The sequence below is a fragment of the Lepisosteus platostomus genome, chromosome 1 (assembly GCF_059453375.1).
Source record: "Lepisosteus platostomus isolate fLepPlt1 chromosome 1, fLepPlt1.hap1, whole genome shotgun sequence".
Classification (NCBI taxonomy): domain Eukaryota; kingdom Metazoa; phylum Chordata; class Actinopteri; order Semionotiformes; family Lepisosteidae; genus Lepisosteus; species Lepisosteus platostomus.
The window spans coordinates 19,202,905-19,221,086 of record NC_142611.1 but is presented as its reverse complement, the minus strand read 5'-3'; the positions used below and the strand labels follow the sequence as shown (position 1 = coordinate 19,221,086).

At 35.5% G+C, this 18,182-nt stretch overlaps 1 protein-coding gene across 1 annotated transcript in view; it reads left to right on the top strand.

The window, feature by feature from the left end:
- The first annotated feature begins 824 nt into the window (after positions 1 to 824).
- Positions 825 to 18,182, top strand: part of LOC148677815 (neuromedin-K receptor-like) — a 62,236-nt gene continuing 44,878 nt past the window's right edge. The window contains exons 1-2 of the mRNA XM_088626574.1: positions 825 to 1,856; positions 17,933 to 18,118. Coding sequence (XP_088482700.1) covers positions 1,486 to 1,856; positions 17,933 to 18,118 — 557 coding nt within the window. The 5' untranslated portion in view covers positions 825 to 1,485. The remainder of the gene's footprint in view (positions 1,857 to 17,932; positions 18,119 to 18,182) is intronic.

Genomic DNA, 18,182 nt, shown 5'->3' with positions numbered 1-18,182 from the left:
GTAAATACAAAGGTGAAAGGTGAGAATGAACACACTGGGTTACAGGTACTGTAGTCTGCATACAAATCCACATTTTTAAAGTACAGTTAATATATTAAATAATTGCTTATTATTAATAATAATGTAAACAATACTTCAAAACTATCACAAACTGATTACACAGTACATTATGGGAGCAATCAGGTAAGGTGGCACAGACTGATATTTACAGTAACTTAAGCATCTACAATTTACCTGAATTCTGGAAAAACCGTGCCGTAAGTGGAACAGTATTTGACAACTGGTACTTAAAAATGTGTCCTCACTATTACCACCAATACTAATCCTGCATGAAACTTTTAGGCATGCAGTAAACACAGAACTGATGGCTAAAGGCAGGCGGATTGTAATGGAAATATTTTTCTTTGAGTGCATTGTAATAACTGAATGGAACGACTTTAAAAGCAAACTTTGAAAGGGGGAGTGGGACGGGAAATATTTTCTCCACAGTCAATAAATGCAACATTTCTAACGTCCACCAGTAAGTGGATTAATTATGTCGAAGATCACAAATGCGATTTTATCTGAAATGCGAACGCAAATTTAGCTGTTATAGTTAGCATAGCATTTGGTATGGTCTAGCAGCCACTAGAAAAAACAAACACGCCACCCTTTATAGATTTCCGATGTACTGAAATAACATGACTAAAATCATTAACAGGTAAAGAGTAAATACTAGGTCTGTAATGCATTTGTGGAAGTATGTACGCAGGACTGATCATTTGTCTAATTCGTGAGGTCGTGACGATACAGCGTTTGTTTGCACATAACTGGATGTTTCTTTTTTCCAATGTTACACGTGCAGTACTTCGATTAGGGTTAATTAGATTTATACAGCTGCCTCTATGGAGTGCTTTGCCCTAGGCACCTTTTTATCCCAGCTTTAAATAGGGCTTGTGCTTTCATTATTCGAAAGTTGGCTTGAGCATATTCATGCATTTGAAACATTTTGACGGCGATTTAGCATCAAAGGGATTGTTACTCTTGATAAAAAATATACTAACGAAAAAGTATTGAGAAAAGCTCGTTTTGAAGTGCGCTATTCGAACTTGAATTACCGTTTGGCTTCATTTAAATGGGGGGTGATACTGCAGGCGAACAGCGTCTGCTATTTGCATTTAGTGACGTTTTCTGAAGGGATGAGTCTAACTCAGCCTTTAGAAAATGCTGTTCAGAAGTCTGTTCTGTCACAATGCTGCACCTTATTGGGATTCATCCCAAAGACTGCCTACCGGAGCCTGCCGATTCTTCATAGCTGAGTTACTTAGAGATACAGTAAGATAGCTCAGCACCAACTGTAACAGCGGTATAAATCTGTTTGGTTACTGTGCTAGCTGCTTAGTAACTGTTCTCTCTAGCATCATATTATTATTATTATTATTATTATTATTATTATTTTATTATTATTATTATTACAACAAAGTGCATTCAGAAACAATCTTTAAAATGTCATCGTCAATAAACGGATCCTTTAACATAACGGGAAACATGTCGAATCAATTTATTCAACCGTCTTGGCAAATAGGTCTGTGGTCTATTGCCTACGGGTCAGTGGTAGCAGTCTCAGTTTTTGGTAACCTGATTGTTATTTGGATAATTCTGGCTCATAAGAGAATGAGAACCGTCACCAACTACTTTTTAGTGAACCTGGCTTTTTCCGATGTTTCAATGGCCGCATTCAACACCCTCATTAACTTTATTTATGCTATTCATAACGAGTGGTACTTTGGACAGCATTACTGCAAGTTTCACAACTTTTTCCCCATCACCTCTGTCTTTGCCAGCATCTATTCCATGACTGCCATTGCTGTTGACAGGTAAGAACTCTTTTAAATACTGTTTAATACATATATCAACGTTGCTTCGAAAAAAAGACCGTAGTGTACCAGTGAACGCTTAGCAGACCGTTTCATTTCTTGTGACAAAAATATGAAAGCAATAATAATAATAATAATAATAATAATAATAATAATAATAATAACTTAAATGAAATGAGCTAGCTACAAGTCGTCGCTGTTTAACTAAAAAGCAGTTATAAGATAAAAGCTACTTCATTTGCCAAATGTATGTTGTTTTAGTATGTTTATGTATTTCATATGTTCAGATATATTTTAAATTAAATGGCTTGATCAATTAATTCTGTAAACTGTACTATATATCAGTGCATCATCTGTTTTAAGGGTTGATTATTATAGTTAATCTAAAATAATGACTTAAAGTTAAACTTAACTCTAAAAGCTAGGATTGTTAAACAGATTTCTGTTAATGTACAGTAAGTAGTGCAAGTCAGGTTTGTTTTATTGTGACACACAATTTTATGTCCCTGCACTCCGTGGAAAAATGTATTTTTGGTACTTTTTATTACTTTTTTATAGTTTTAAGTTCATTGTAAAAAGTAGTTGCCTTAATTGACATGCTGTTGGCAAACTGAAACAACTGAATTGAAACAGATTTCTGAAATATTTCTTAACTTTCGCTAAAGGTTCATTTGCAGGAAATCTATTTCTCTGAAAATAAATGTGGAGGAGAAATAATAAGCAAATGTCATCTACAGTAAGGTGTCATATAAAAAATAAATGTTATGTTCTTGTAACAAAAGCCCTACTACATTGTAAGTCAGAGTGTTTGTTACAATACAAACTGCAGACCACAAATGACCAATTCTGGTCCCTAAATGCCATCTAAAATTCTTGAATTCTAGATTAAAATGGGAAATGATTAGAAAATGCAATTTAGCATTTAAAGAATGTTATTCAAAAGACACTAGGACACTAAAAACCCAAACTATGAAGCTACAGCTCTGAGTCTTGCTTTCAGGAAGTCAGCTTTATTCTTCGAATACTAAGAATGTTAAGATACAGTGTTTCATATGCTGTATACTGCATATAAAATACATCATGCTTTCTTAACAATAAAAATTCAAACATAAAATATAATTTTTTACTTAAGAATGTGTGACTGACAACCCTGGTATACTATGTTACAAAAGCTGTGTTTTGGTCTCTTCTGTAAACACTACAATATTCAAGTGAACACAATAATTGCTCAAGTGCTACTTTTCCTCCAGTGCAAAATGTCTACAATGTGTATACAGAAAGTAACTGGTTTCAATTACTGTACATGAAGACAACACTTAAAATGCAATGCTGAAAAGCACAAGTACAATGAGAATAATAGGAAATATAAAAAGTACAAAAGAAAACAAGAAACAGCCTTTTATGATACACATATACTACCTACAGTAAAGAAATAAATGAGTTGGCCTTTCGGTATGATGCCCGGTAAAGCATGCAAGATCAATGGTACTAAACAAAAGATAAAAAAAACAAATGGGCTGTTGTCAGCCAAAGGGAAGCATGGTCACAGCTTTCTCTGTGCTTTTTAATTAACTCTTTCCCTGCATATCTCAAAAATAATTTAATCTGACATACTAATGCAGCTCTTTATTCCTCCATTTTTACACAATGTTGTCTATACCAATTAGCTCACTGAGTGCTTTCCATCCATGATTTTCAGTTTTGTATTTAAGTGTGTTTGAAGCTTTCTTTCAGAACAAATCAAAACAAGCTCATAAAGATTTACAAATCATAGCGTATGGTGGGAAACCCAGAATGAATTCCAGTCCTTTAAAAAAATTACGGCCTTCATCATTTCATCGGTTTTGATCAGTGTCATTGGTATTGATTACAATAGTAGAATATTTAAAGCCTATTGTACTGAGCCATTTGCAACAGTATGTTTATCAACTACAGTATGTACTTTACAGTTCACCTGCAGAACGTCACATAGTGCTGAAAATGCATGAACAGTATTAGTTCCTATAAACAAATATATTAAAAGATCCTATACAGTGTATGCATTTTATTCATTTGCCTTTCACTTTTAATGCTATGCAACCTTATTTACTGATTCAAGTAATACTGGAGAGAATGATAGTGTTTTTGATTTCTATCCATTATTTTGTCTACAATATCCATTATCACAAAGCTGCTCATTCGCAATATTCCACAATCTTGGAAGCATAGGGCACAAGAGAGGACCACATACTGGATAGGACACCAGTCCACATATACAGTAACAGGGACAGCTGAGAGCTGAGATAACTTAGCCAGCATGCCCTTGGATGGTGGGAGGAACCTGACAAAATCCCATGCAGATTTTGAGAAACATTAAGACTCAACACAAAATGTATGCCAGTTCAGAATCAAACCTTGAATCCAATAGCTGTGAAGCAGCAATGCTAAATACCATGCCACTAAATATAACAATAATTAAAAGTCAACGTAACTTGTGACTTAAGGCATCAGTACAGGAGTGCCTTGGGGTTTTATGATAAGGGAGCTATCAAGTCAGCTTTCAAATTGCTTTGTCATAATGTTTGCAAATGCTGCAGCATCAGATTCTATAGGCAGAGACAGATGAGTAATACAGAATGGAGATGATGCTCAGACGTTTGATGCTAATTACTGTACCTGAAAAAGGAATTGATATTTGTTTTTGAATTTTTATGGAAATAGCATTATACACTACAAATATTTTGTAATTCTTACTGGTAATAATTAAATTGAAAACCAAACCATAGAGCACTTCATGGTAAAGTTCAATAAAAACTTACTTTATTAATAATTTATGGTAATTTAATGTAAATAAAACCCTTTTATCATTTTATCAAAACTGTTTTGCTATTTGCTATCTGGTCCTGATACAATATGGTGATACTTTTGTTCAAAACAAAAAGAAACTATTCCTTTTTCTTAAAAAGTCTTTGATAATCTTACAGTATGTTTAGGAATTAAATTTACCTTTTGGGATTGTAATTGAAACTTTCAAAGTCTAAGGGAATACATGTTTGACAGTATAATTCCCGTGATTGAGAAATTAGGAGAGCACTAAAATCTTTAATCTAGATAAACATTTAAACACTAAACCCATTGTAAATCAAGAATACATTCAGAGTCATGTATTTGGTCTTGTATAATACAGTTATTTAAATTGTCAAGTATTGTGTGATTGTATGACTCCATTAAGTAATTGTGTTTTCATGCACTGTATTATGATTTGGAATTGGGCTGTTATATGGTCCTTCTCATGCTTTATTGTTCTGACTGACCGTTTTTTTCAGAGGATCTTTAAGGCAAAGCAATTTTTTTGAAGCAACGGAGTATTGTACAGGGTCATTCTTTAAAGTTACATATAAAGTTACTTTACTGATTGGCTTCAGTATTACAATTCTCTATATTGGGGTGAGATTTTGCAAGAAAAGGTCTGAATTCATACAGTACTATTTAGGCTGTTACACTAGTGATAAATTGAGCACTGTTTATGCACATTTGCAAATAACACAGATATAACACTCAAATGAACCAGATTAAAAAGGTGTGTTTATCAGCATCACTCTCAGAAATCTCAAGGAAGCTGCAGTTGGCACATTGCTCTCACACTGAAAAACTCCTTGTGTTCTGAGGTAATGTGTAAGGATAAACAAAGCTTAAGGTTCAGGACGTGTTCCATAATTAATTAATCAAACTCTGACCATAACCAGGCAAACCTGGCACGATCACAGAGGTGCTTTTTATTAGTCAGTGCTGGACTGGCACACTTCCAGCACAGTTGTAACAAATGGAAACATGATTATATCTTAACTATGCACAGACATTGAGCACAAACAGTCAAATAATGTCTTACCATCTTGTAGCCTGATCTTATCAGGTCTCAGAAGCTATGCATGGTTAGGCCTGAGTGGTACTGGGTGAGAAAATCAGGTGGCTGCTGACAGGGGTATTGGTGGATCAGTAGGTGGCAACTGCATGAATAAGTGCACTGCCAAAGTCAAGCTATTTAAACACTTGCTGTATATAAAAAGAGTTGCCCAAATAAAATATATACACTAAATACAGTAAGTGAATTTAGGCAGCAGTGTTACTACCTTGTAACCGTATCTTATCGCATAGCAGAAGTTAAACAAGGCAGTGTTGGACCAGTACAAAGATGGGAGACCTCCACAGCAAGCTAGGGTGCTCCTTCAAGTGGTATCGTTGATCCAGTAGGTGGCACTCTTCCTTCTGGAGCAAAATTTCCAGTTCGTCTACTAATGAAGAGTAAATTATCAAAAGTAGATCTACAGGTAATGTACCAGGTTACCAGAGGAAAAAATGTGTTGGCACAACAAGCACGGCAGTCTGCAGCATGTTAACACGTAGAGATAAAGGGAGATGGGGGGGGGGGGGGGCTTGTTGTACTGCCTAGTGTTTGCACGTTATACATGTTTTCTGTACTCTAAATACCCATGCTGAGTGCTTTTAAACACTTTTGCTTTTGTTCTAACAGCAGGTCCTTAGTCTGTATATATACTATATATATACAATTACAATATTGACAATGATATTGTAATGGTCCACTCGTTCTGCATCGGTGGTATAGGGAATGACATGCTGGAGATTACTTTCCAGGCTGCTCACTGACAGTCTTATTGCCCTTTTTAAAACAGTGGGGTCTGGTAGTCATGGAGCAGGTAAAATAGCTTGGAAGACCGAGAGAATGAGGGCAGGAGTCTACTAGATGCAGAGGAGGAAAGAGGAAAGAACAGGGAATCTGTAGGGAAAAATGAGAAAAGGAGTGAACAGGGGTAAAAGGGAAGAGGTCATGGGTACAGGGGGTTGTGGGTCACTACAATATTTATACACAAAATTGTCATTTACTGATTATCCTAAAAAAACGAAGTGTTACACTGGTGAGCTCCTGGAAATCCAGTCCAATTACACTAACATTCTACTTGTTACTACTTCTTAGCACTTGTTAAAACCATAAGTCATAGCCATAGCTGTTTTTGCTGAAGGATTCTGGATATTTTATGACATCCCGAAACTGAACCCTACTATTTACAAAAGTATATGAAAATTCTGTCCGATGGAACTCAAAACTTGCGAGCAGGTTTTGTTTTTGCCAATGATCATGATGTATTACAGTCCTTTTTTCCTTCCTACTCTTCTCGTAAACAGTCTCATTCTTGGAAGTTAGTGGTATGCATGCTCACATTACAAGGAGCGCAAACTGAATACTAGCAGACAAGTCAGTCCCAGAGATGTCAGCACTATTTTTCAGCTTTGGTGTATTTAACAATTGATGTCTCTCTCTTTGTGGATAATCAAGCAGGAGGATGCTCTGCCAAATGTAAATTCTACAGTGATTTGTCCCTGCTTAACATAGGTTTGTACGATTTGCTTTTTTATACTGTAATTTATACAGTATATATAGTATGCTTAGCAGCAAATCAAATTTAAAGTTGAGTAGTTAATATTAACTAAAGTTAAAGTTTAATAAGCATTGAAAACTCCAATGGGAACTCAATACAAAATTATATGTTTACAAGAGGTATTTGAAAAACATCCAGAAAGTTTGTTTATCCACCAAATATGCTTCACAAGGGGAAAAGACTATTGTGGGTTTGAACTTAGTCCTCTTGCACATATAGTATGTGTACACTTTTCCTCCCGCTTAAGGAAGACAGTGGATGTATTCCTAATAAAATTAGGATTGTTGTTGTTAAAATTATGATTCCAGCCCTGCCACTTGAGGGATCTGTCATTACTGAAGTCCTGACCTCACATGTCTTTCATTGTATCAAACAGTTGAAATTATAACAGTGTAAGATCTGAGACGGTGGTCAGCACTACTGCTTCACAGTCATATTATAGAATGACTTGTGTTGTGTGTGTCTCATTGACACCAGCTCCAAACAATTCAGGGGACTTCCAAGTGTCAGAAAAGGAATGTGTACTGTATGTTTTTGTAATCTCTCACTTTAAGAATGATCCCTACCCAGCTGCAGTTTTGGGTCTTGAGGTGAGAATCAGATCCTGGATGTACTGTACTGCAACATTTCAAAATCAAAACAGCCTTCTATACAATTAAGATTGTGATGCTATTGAGGACAATTGATGGCTTATGATGTGATTTCCACAGCCATTTTGTGTTACACCTTTATTTCTGCATTTCTTTCATCTACCAGTGGATCACCAGTAAGCAACTGGTTTGAGAATCCACATGTAATGTCCAGTCTAGTAGAACTGTTGACATGCCTCAGCGAGAATAATAGCACTAGTTCATAAGTCTTCCTTCTTAATGCAGAATATCTTTCAGTATGCAATTTTAAAAAAGAGGGAGAAGCTCAGACTGGCTGAGAAAATATTGTGATATTGTAGATTTCATACATTTTTTATAATTTTCATTAAAATATACAGTTTATTGAGCTGTATATAAAACACACAGTCTATTGAGCTCTATGGCTCTATAACACAAGCTTTGACAAATTACTGACAATGTGAAGATGTTTATTGAATATACAGCTTTTTTAGAAACAGTAATGTAATGAATGACCAGTACAGCATGCTAACATTCTTATTCGTTTATGCAATGATAGCAATTAATGTTAACTGCCAGTGTCTTGGATTCATTTTATATCTGTAGAGTACTGCTATGATCTAATGAACTAAACCTGGTATTATTCAGTATTTCAGATTCTTTTTATGAAAAAAAGAAATGTTTGGACAGTGGTGGAGTGATTGAGTCCTTAAGTGGGTTAATGGGGCAGAAAAACAGTTACGGGAGCAAGATGTTAATGTTTATTATTGATCAAACAAAATCTTAAGTGAAAGTACACGAACATGAATCCAACCAGACTTTTACATTTCTTTCTAAACAAGCACTGACTCGTTATACAGAATAGCTAAACTGTTTCCCTGTTGACACAAAAAATAGTCCAGCACTTAAGTTTTAATACTTACTCCTTCACTCTCTTTCTTATATTAAGGGGCTTCATCTGTTAATATTTCAAGACCTTGATCACCCAATTTCCCCCTTGAGTGTGGTATTACAATTTTAAATCTCTCAGGTCTCCCATTACAGAAGATATTGGAAGAGCAACTGATTTACTCAGGATCACGGCTGCTAACACTCTCAAACTAACATACATTGTTTACTCTCACTTGTCTACACATCCTGTGTATCATACATCAGGAAAAATATACTAGCAATGCATTTTAAGGACTAATGGCTCCTTTTCAGCATTTCTAATCATTAATGTGATCATTTTTTTCTGGTATTCTTATGTTAACCCCAAATATTAGATTGTGGTTATGAGGGATAATGTAGCAATGCACATTGATTAAAGACTGTGCAACTGTCTTTATGGCAAAGTTGAATTTGTTGAATGTATTGCTCATTAAAAGGAAATCAATAAGTATTCAATAAATCACTCAAATGGAAAATAAAAGTAGACCGGACAGCAAAGTAAAAGTTGTAAAGTTAAAGGGAAAAATAAAGTCTGGCTTGATTTGCCATCTCAGAAAGATACTGTACATAATACATGGAGAATGTGTTGTGAATTATAGTGATGATTCTTGTAAGCAGAAGGAAATGAAAATGCAAAGATCTGACACACCATTCATTTCTTGATGACAATTACATTATAGGATGTGGAACACTGTGTCTTCTAACATGAACCAAATTAACACCAACCAATACCTACAGTATATTGTGCTTTGTGTTCCTTCAAAATTACCAAAGCAGAAAATCCCATTTGTTTTCAATCTGTATGAATATGTAGAGTTTTTACTATTTTTACTGTGCACTATTTATTCTGAACTCTCTTAAAATTTTTGGTTTACCAGGTGTGTAGTGAAACATAAGAATTAAATGTTCATAACAATATCAGTGAGACTTCATTAGCCAATACTAATACTAATACATCCCAAGAATAGGCACACTGATAAAAGGTAGCAGCTGAATAATTTATATACATACTGAATGTAGAATTACACACTTACATAGAACTTGAGGGGGACTTTGTATCTCCTCAGCTGACTTAATTCACCCCAATTTCTGAATATTTAGCTATAAAGCAGTGGGGATGAATCAAATGATCAGTGTTGAGAGTCAGAATCAGATAAAATAGTTAATTGAGAGACTCCATTGGGTACTTGCTGTAGTAAATATTTATTAAATTCTCTGTTATATATTCAGAACTTTAATATATTTATGTGTCTTGAATAAAAAGACCTAAACAGATCTATTACATTAAAAAAAATCATTCCTTCTCGGAGAAATACTGTATACTGCCTAAAAAAAGGAAACTTCTAAATCTTACTTTCTAATATTTACATTGAATTATTTTGCTTAGTTCTCTAGCTCAATAATTTTTCTAATGATACCCTACATGCTCCGTCACGTCTGAAAAGTCTTTTGGAAATGTCCAGTTAGTGTGTTCTTGAAAACATCTCAATAGAACCTTAACAGGGGAGAAACATTTCTGTTACGACCTTCATTTGTAGTAAAAAGTTTGTTCTTGTCAGTCTGCAAATGAAAAAAGTACTGGTACCAGGGATTTGTTTAGAGGTACTGTAAGTACAGAATATCATTTTATCACATTAACAATATTTGGAAGAGCAACTTAATTTAGAAACTGTGTCATTAACTTTATTTAAAATAAAAAAGACAACTGAACTCATGAAGTATTAGACTTTGGATTCCTTTTATGTGCATGAGTTTTCAACAACTTGATTTCCTTGATGATTTGGCTTTGGCTTTCACCAGTTATAATCCCACTAAACAAGTAATGAAGTGTAGAGCAGTCAACGTGTAAATGCAATCACAATTTGCTTATTACACGTCCTAAAGTATTAAGAAATATGGTGATGAGGCTTTTTCAAGAATATCAGTAAATATAAAAATGGTACAAGTAAAACTGAAACTGACAGTAGCTAGTCTCATAGAATTCCATTTGCATAGTTGAGAATTTAGTTCTAATGGAAACTTATACAGTGCATGCTAAATAACAAAGGCATAGTATATAACACTGCTGAAGGACACCATCTTAACATTGGACATCGACTCTACCTTCCAATCATCCATCCATTTTCTTACTGCTTCTTCCAATAGTTGGAGCCTATCCTGGCAAGCAAGGGATGCGGGATGCCAGTCTATCGTAGGGCACTCACAGACACTAAATTCATATTTAGGGCCAGTTAACCTTCCAGTATGTTCTTGGTCTTACCAAACTTGAGGACATGGGGGGGGGGGAAATCACACAAATGCAGGAAGACATTACAAATTTCTCACAGACAGCATCCTTAGGTCTAGAATAAACCAGGAACCCCAGCACTGCGATGTGGCAATGATAACCACTTCGCCACCATGCCATGCCTGGACTAATGATTGTTGTTATTGTTTTCTTGCAGAGAAGTAAGAGATGAAATCAACTGAGGACAAAGCCAGAAATACCAAACAATCTAGAGTGTTATCGATTATGGTATCAAAAGCAGCGGCGTTAATCCAAAATAATTTAAGTCAGTTGACTGATATAAAATAGAAAATAGATTATAAACAGAAAATGGATTGAGTCAGCAGTTATCACATTTTTACAAGAACTCACAAGAGTAGTTTCAGTGCGATGTACCAGTCTGCAACTAGGCTGAAATGGACTTACAGGTTATTTACACTATGATGATTACTTGCTGTGCTGTGAGACACTCTCAAGATTTTTCTAAGAGAAAAGCAAATTTAGTAATGGCCGATAGTAACAATCTCAAGCTAAATTAGATTTGTTTTCGCCACTGAGGTAACAGCAGTAATATTTTATGCTGAGAGCACAGTATTAAAGCTCAGAGATTTATTAATATTATTAAACACCAAAGGGCAAGAGGCTGAGAAATAGAAACAAAATATAAAAGTAGGAATGGAATGTGAAAAGCAAAAAGAGGGTTTCATTTTAAGAACACAAATCTTTAGAGGCAAATTCGAACACTGGGGAATCACAGTAGATATTAAAGCCACCAAAAATGTAGGCCTGTTCAATTTGAAACATAACCATAATAATTCAGCAAATTCTCTTAGAAAAACATCATTTCGCTTTGGAGATCAATGAAGCAGCCAGCAGGGGTCGACCATTGCAAATGCTCACTGAAAAAGTTGTGAAAATACTGCTGTGCCTTTAGTGGTTTTGAATTGGTTGCTTAACAGAAAAGAATGTTTTAATTTCCATCAGGAATAGATCACCACTGTCTTCTGATCCATAATTTTCGAAGTGATATTGAATTCAATTTGTTCTGTGATCACAGCTTTTAACTGATGGCAGTGATTGTTCCTCTGAAATTAAATTTGTGTTTTAACCGTGGCCACAGCATGAAAACCTGCAGAATTATGTTTTCAATGTGGTGGCCCAACTTTCCATTTAAAATCAATGCCATAACTCTACTATACTGTAGCTGGAGTCTTTTAATTTTTGTTCTTAACTCGTGACATCTTAACCGATGTGAAGCTAGGATTTTTAACCGATTTGAAGCTAGGATTCTTAACCAGAATGTAGGATACACTTATGGTAACTGTTTTTACTCCATACCATATCCACAAATACATTTTTAGTGCTGATTTTTTAAAAAGGGCAGTACTGTAAGTTGGTGCAATAATTAGCATTGGTTCTGTGCAGCACTGGGGCACTGGGTTCAATTCCTGGGGTACTATCTGTGTGGAGTTTGAATATTCTCCCCTTGTTCATTTGGCATTCCTTCCACAATCCAAAAATGGAGTTTATAACATAGGGATGACAACAGCCAAGTTCAATAGGGTTCAGCTGTCTGTAGTTTGCTATCAGTCCTGATGTCATTTCCTCACCTAAAACAATATGAATACTGTACATTATCCCTATCTCCCATCTCCCACACGTACTGTACAGTACATCTCCACCCGATCTCTGCAGCTGCCCCTTGGTCACCCCTCATTCTGCATGAGGGTCCTAGCCACCTCGTCCTCTGTCCGGGAGGTTAGCCCTCAGCCAAGTGGGTTAAGACAGATTTTGACTAAAACACTCCTTAATCCTTTCGGTATACTTAATTCAGTCTACTTAATTAAAAGCGGTTAGAAAATGGAAGGATCAGTGGTTCATTAAAAATAAATTCATTTCAGATAACCATCAGTTACCATGAATTAAAAAGGTAATCATGTTTATTGTAAACAGACATATAATGAAATTATATAATGCAGATGGTATAATGCCAGTTGATAGCTTCTTTCAAGGGGAAAATGATGTGAAATAAAACAAATTAAAATCAGTAAATGGGCTAAAGTAAATAGACTGCTACAGTATGTCATAATGCCCCAGAGTATGGTTATGTCTCCTTACGACAGTTAAATTCTTCCAGGAAATGGGCAAGAAAAATACAATTTATGAAAAGGATTTGTCTGTTTTTCCTAGGAGGCAAGTATTGCAAGTATCATTGTTAAATGGTACCTACAGAATTTGCAAAGACAGTACACTTTCATCTGAAATTGCACGTGAAGTCAGATTATGCATTGCACGGCCCCAAGACCAAATACGTTTTGTATGTTTTCTTAAGACTGAAGAAATTATCTGTAATACAGATTAATTGATAAACCCTGCAAGTGAACTAGAGCTGCCTATGATTTACTTAATGTAGAAAATGGAACCTTGAAATGAATGACTGTGGAATTGTACTGTAGTTGTAAAAGTATATGTAATTTTAACTACAGTATCTCAGACCGCCCTCCCCTGAAAGTCTTCTGCGTCTAAGACTAAAATGGTGCAGTTCCTTTCCCTTTGAGAGTAGGACATTCTTTTGAGCCTGGTAATGTAGCTGTCTTTTCTTTTCTGGATTGATTCTGGAATAGCACTATCCGTTTTGTAATGTGATGGGCAAAATATGCACAATATTCTAAATACAATATTGCTAGCGCATTGAACATAGCATATCCTTGATATAACGTGTGCACATTTAAGTTCATATCTTAACTTGTTTTGCCAATCACATTGCTTAGCCATCTTGTTAAGAAGATGAATATGATGTGTCAGCATAAACACCAAAGCCGCCATCTGTCTTTTTTCTATTATTTCTATCCATTTACCAATCCTTATGCATTATACTGCGTGCCCACTGCCTGCAATTTAAGAATGAATCTTTCATGAGGAATTTACCAAAAGCTTTCTTGCAATCTAAATATACCATCCCATATGCTATGTTACTGCTGTTACTTGTTCAAAGAACTTTAACATGCAAGTCCTACAGTACCTTTTCTAAAACCATGTTGTCTTTCATCCAAGCCCTGAACTACATTCCCTAGTTTAGTAATTACTGTGTCCATACTCTTATATGTGACAAAAACATATAATTATTTGGTTTAGTTCTGTCACCCATTTTTTAGATGGGCGCTACATTAGCAATTTTCCAGTCAGTGGGTATTATCTTCTATTCTGGTATTCTGGTCATTGGAAGAGTTTTGTTAACTGTTGTAGAATAGGCCCTGGGAAACTTACAGGAAGTCCAACAACACTTCTGCCTCTTCTATGTTAATTCTTTCTCTTTACTCAGTATGAGGCATATTGTTGATATATTCCTTGGTAAGCACAATAATACGGAAATAAAACCTACACACATTTTTTACTACAATGCTCTTTACCTATTCTTGCATTTTGCAGTGCTCAGTTTCTTTAACTGGATGTTGTTCTATTTTAATCATGTTAAAATGCATTTTCTTTCTCTTTAATTGAACAGATTTATTAAACAAGTGGCCTCTGTTGTACATTGCATGAAGAATGTGGAATTCAACGTAAAAATTCCCCACACTTACATTTCAAGGTACTAGCAAAATAAGTAGAGCACAGATTATGTTGTTCCAGAAATTAGAAAATATTGAGAAGACCAAAATCTAACAATATACAGTAAATTCTTAATGCACATGACATCCTTATGCCCCAGCATTAAAGTTGAGTTGTTGCTACCATGCACTACAGTATGTCACCAGTGGATCAAGTTGTGATCACAGATGTTAAATGCTTGAACAGGGTGTGGGAAAAAAAATCTACCCTGAAGCACAGATTGACTTTGTTGGTTTCAATGATACCACAATTCGAAAGGAGCTGGAGATGCTATTTATATTTATTGTTTTTTATGGGTTACAGATAGAGTACATTGAAGTAACTGTATATAAATTTCTAAACTGTATGTTGGAAATGTACAGTATCTCTATTTGAATTCGTTAAGGATATAAATTCTCCTTTATAAGTCATTCCATTATACAGTAAGTTGCACGACCTGGGGACATGGTGAAACAGTGGTTAGCATTGCAGCCTCACACTGATGGAGCCCTGGGTTCAGTTCTAGACCTGGGGTGCTATCTATGTGGAGTTTGTATGTTCTCCATGTGCTTGTGTGGTTTCCCCCCCACAGTCCAAAGACATACTTGTAGATAAATTGGCATTAGTGTGAGTGTGTGTCTGTGTCAGTGTCTACGATGATCTCAAGTGCCATCCAGTTTACAGTATATTCTGCCTGTTGCTTGTCAGGATAGATTCTAGCTCCCCTGCGACCCTGTATTGGATAAAGTGTTAAGAAAATTGTGGATGGATAACCTGGAATTATAACAGGACCCATGGTATTTGGTTAGCTAAAAGTAAAACGCAAACAAAGTCTAATTTATGGTCTGACTCTATTCCTTTAATTCTTATGGTAACAGATTCCCAGATTTAAGTTTACATTGTTCTTGTATGTTCTTATTCCTCTTTACTTGCAACACTCTAGTTCCTAACCCCAACATATATCGGGGTACTCTTGGATTACTTGGATCTATTTTGTGCTTCCGGCATGAAGCCTTTCTGATCGATTGCCATCTACTTTCTGATGATTTCACATCTGTCTTTTCCCATTCCAGTTTTCTTTGCCTAATATAATAAATCATGATTATTGGACTAACTGTATACTGAATATACTATATTAAGATCATTAGTAATTCTCTCACTTCTGTTTTCCTCACTGTTTAAAAGGGTAAGCACAGGTGTTCTGACCTGTGCTGACAATAGAAAGAAAGCAATTGTTAGCTTTGTCTCATGTTTCAGTTTCAGATCTTTCAGAACCATGTTAAGGTTTTTCCTAACTAAAGACTAACTCACTAGGGAAATTAAGTATCCCACAATATCCCCCTGGTTCTTAAATCTTGGTAAATAAAAGAAATTCATTGATGCTATAGAAAAAAATTACAAATTTCGAATTAAGCATAAAATTAGGAACAATTTAAAAGTACTGTAAGTCGTCATGTTGATGCAAACCCCTGGTCCCGCCACAGGCGAGAGTGAGAGTTTACGTGAATCGCAACGTGAAGCGGCCCTTCCTGCTCACTAGTCACTGTAATAACTAATGTAATGTCATGTACTGGTGAGTTAAGCACAGGTTGTGCAGCAGATATTTCAGCACAGAAAGCTTCAACATGATCTGCATGCAGACAAGTAAGTTCCTTTTATCACCAAAACCACCATGAAAAATAGATGTATTCACAAGCCTGCTTGTTTACAATGTAATAGCGCTGCATCACATCACTGGAAGTTTTGTTGCCTCATTCTGAATCACAGAACATTGTGCACATACCTGGAAATTTAATCTATTTTGCATTGTAAATTGGAATTGGAGGTTTTACAAGTTACTGTGTGCATTTTATTTTCATTGTGGTTATAACAGCACTTATCAATGCTGATTCTTTCTAACCCTGAAATACAAAATTAGTATTGCATTTCCCCTTTAAATGCTTTGTATCCACTAATGGTGCGTTGCCTCCATCGCTTTCTTGTCAGCCGTGATTTAGTAATTTGGCAGTTACAACTTTTTGCATATCAGTCAGTGCAGTATGTTTATTTAGTGACCTGTTCTTTGATGTTTTTTTTCCTTGCATCTCTTTTTGACTCCAGTCACTGTGTGCCTTCCTTGCTTTTTAATTTCTGTGTTTTGGAATTTCTCTGTAGATCTATATCCCACACCAGCTGCTGGCTGTGTCATTCAAATGATCCACCATATAGCTGTAGGCAGGCTTTACTGTAGAGCAGATGCTCTTTGGCATTGAGTATAAATTGTGTTCAATGTCACAGTTGTGGAAACAAAAAGGAATTGAATTAGTTAATTTCAGAATGTTCACAAACAAAAGGCTACATTGTATCTGCAATGCAATCTAAGCTACAAAGATGCTACTGAGAAAACAAAATATTTAATCCTCTGCTTTTAACTTTTGTGAGTTAAGGGATTGTTTGTGATTGCTTGGTGTTTTGAAATGTAGGACAAAGCACAGCACTTTGACAGGTAGAAAGCAAAGACACTGTACTGTACATTTTCAGGACCACAGTCAGCACAGTGGTCACAGAACATCTCCAGACTATTCCACATCGCTAGAACTAAACTTGATTACCTTGGTCTTGGTCACACCTTTAGAATTTCTAAAATGACAGCAGCTAATGTTAAAACCATACTGTAAAAGTATAACATTATAAAATGATATAAAGCCACCTGACTCAAAGTGATTACACTATATAGTAATTTAGTAAATCTTAAGTGCAGTTTAAACATAATCTAAGATTTCATCTACAAGTTTCTTTAAGATGTTTGGACCTCAACCTTGTGGCTGGAAATCATGACCTTCACATGAGTCATTCACATTATTAAAATACTTGGTTGTGAGTGGTCCCTTTTCAGTATCTGTACTGATAAAGTGTTATTCTATTTCTTCGTTGTTTTTTTAACGCCAGGACAGGAGGAGTGCTTGTAAAATACAGTTTTAGATGGCATGTTATGCATTTAGAGTAAATCTATCCTATACTCTAGTGAAAATAAAATAGATTCCAAATGTTTGACCATCTTGTGATCTACATGAATCATTTGGGTTTAAATGGTCTTCCCTGAAAAAAACAAATATTTTAGATATAAAATATTTATAGTTGGTCAGAGTATGAGTCTCTTGCTTTGACTAAGAAAAGTGACTTGCCTTAAATATTCCTTGAAACCATAATGAGACTATTGGGATGTGACTGCCATGGCTACTAATTGTCATCTATTTGTCTTTTACTTAGATACATGGCCATCATCCATCCTCTGAAGCCAAGACTGTCGGCGACCGCGACTAAGGTGGTTATAGTGAGCATCTGGATATTAGCATTTGTGTTGGCCTTTCCAGTCTGCTTTTACTCCAAAACCAGGCTCTTACCAGGGAGAACTCTATGCTACATTCACTGGCCAAGAAACAAGGATTCCTCCATGTAAGCCTCTTATTCTTTCCCTAAGTTTAAAACTGCTTTTCTTTGTAAAAGTGTTTGTTGCATT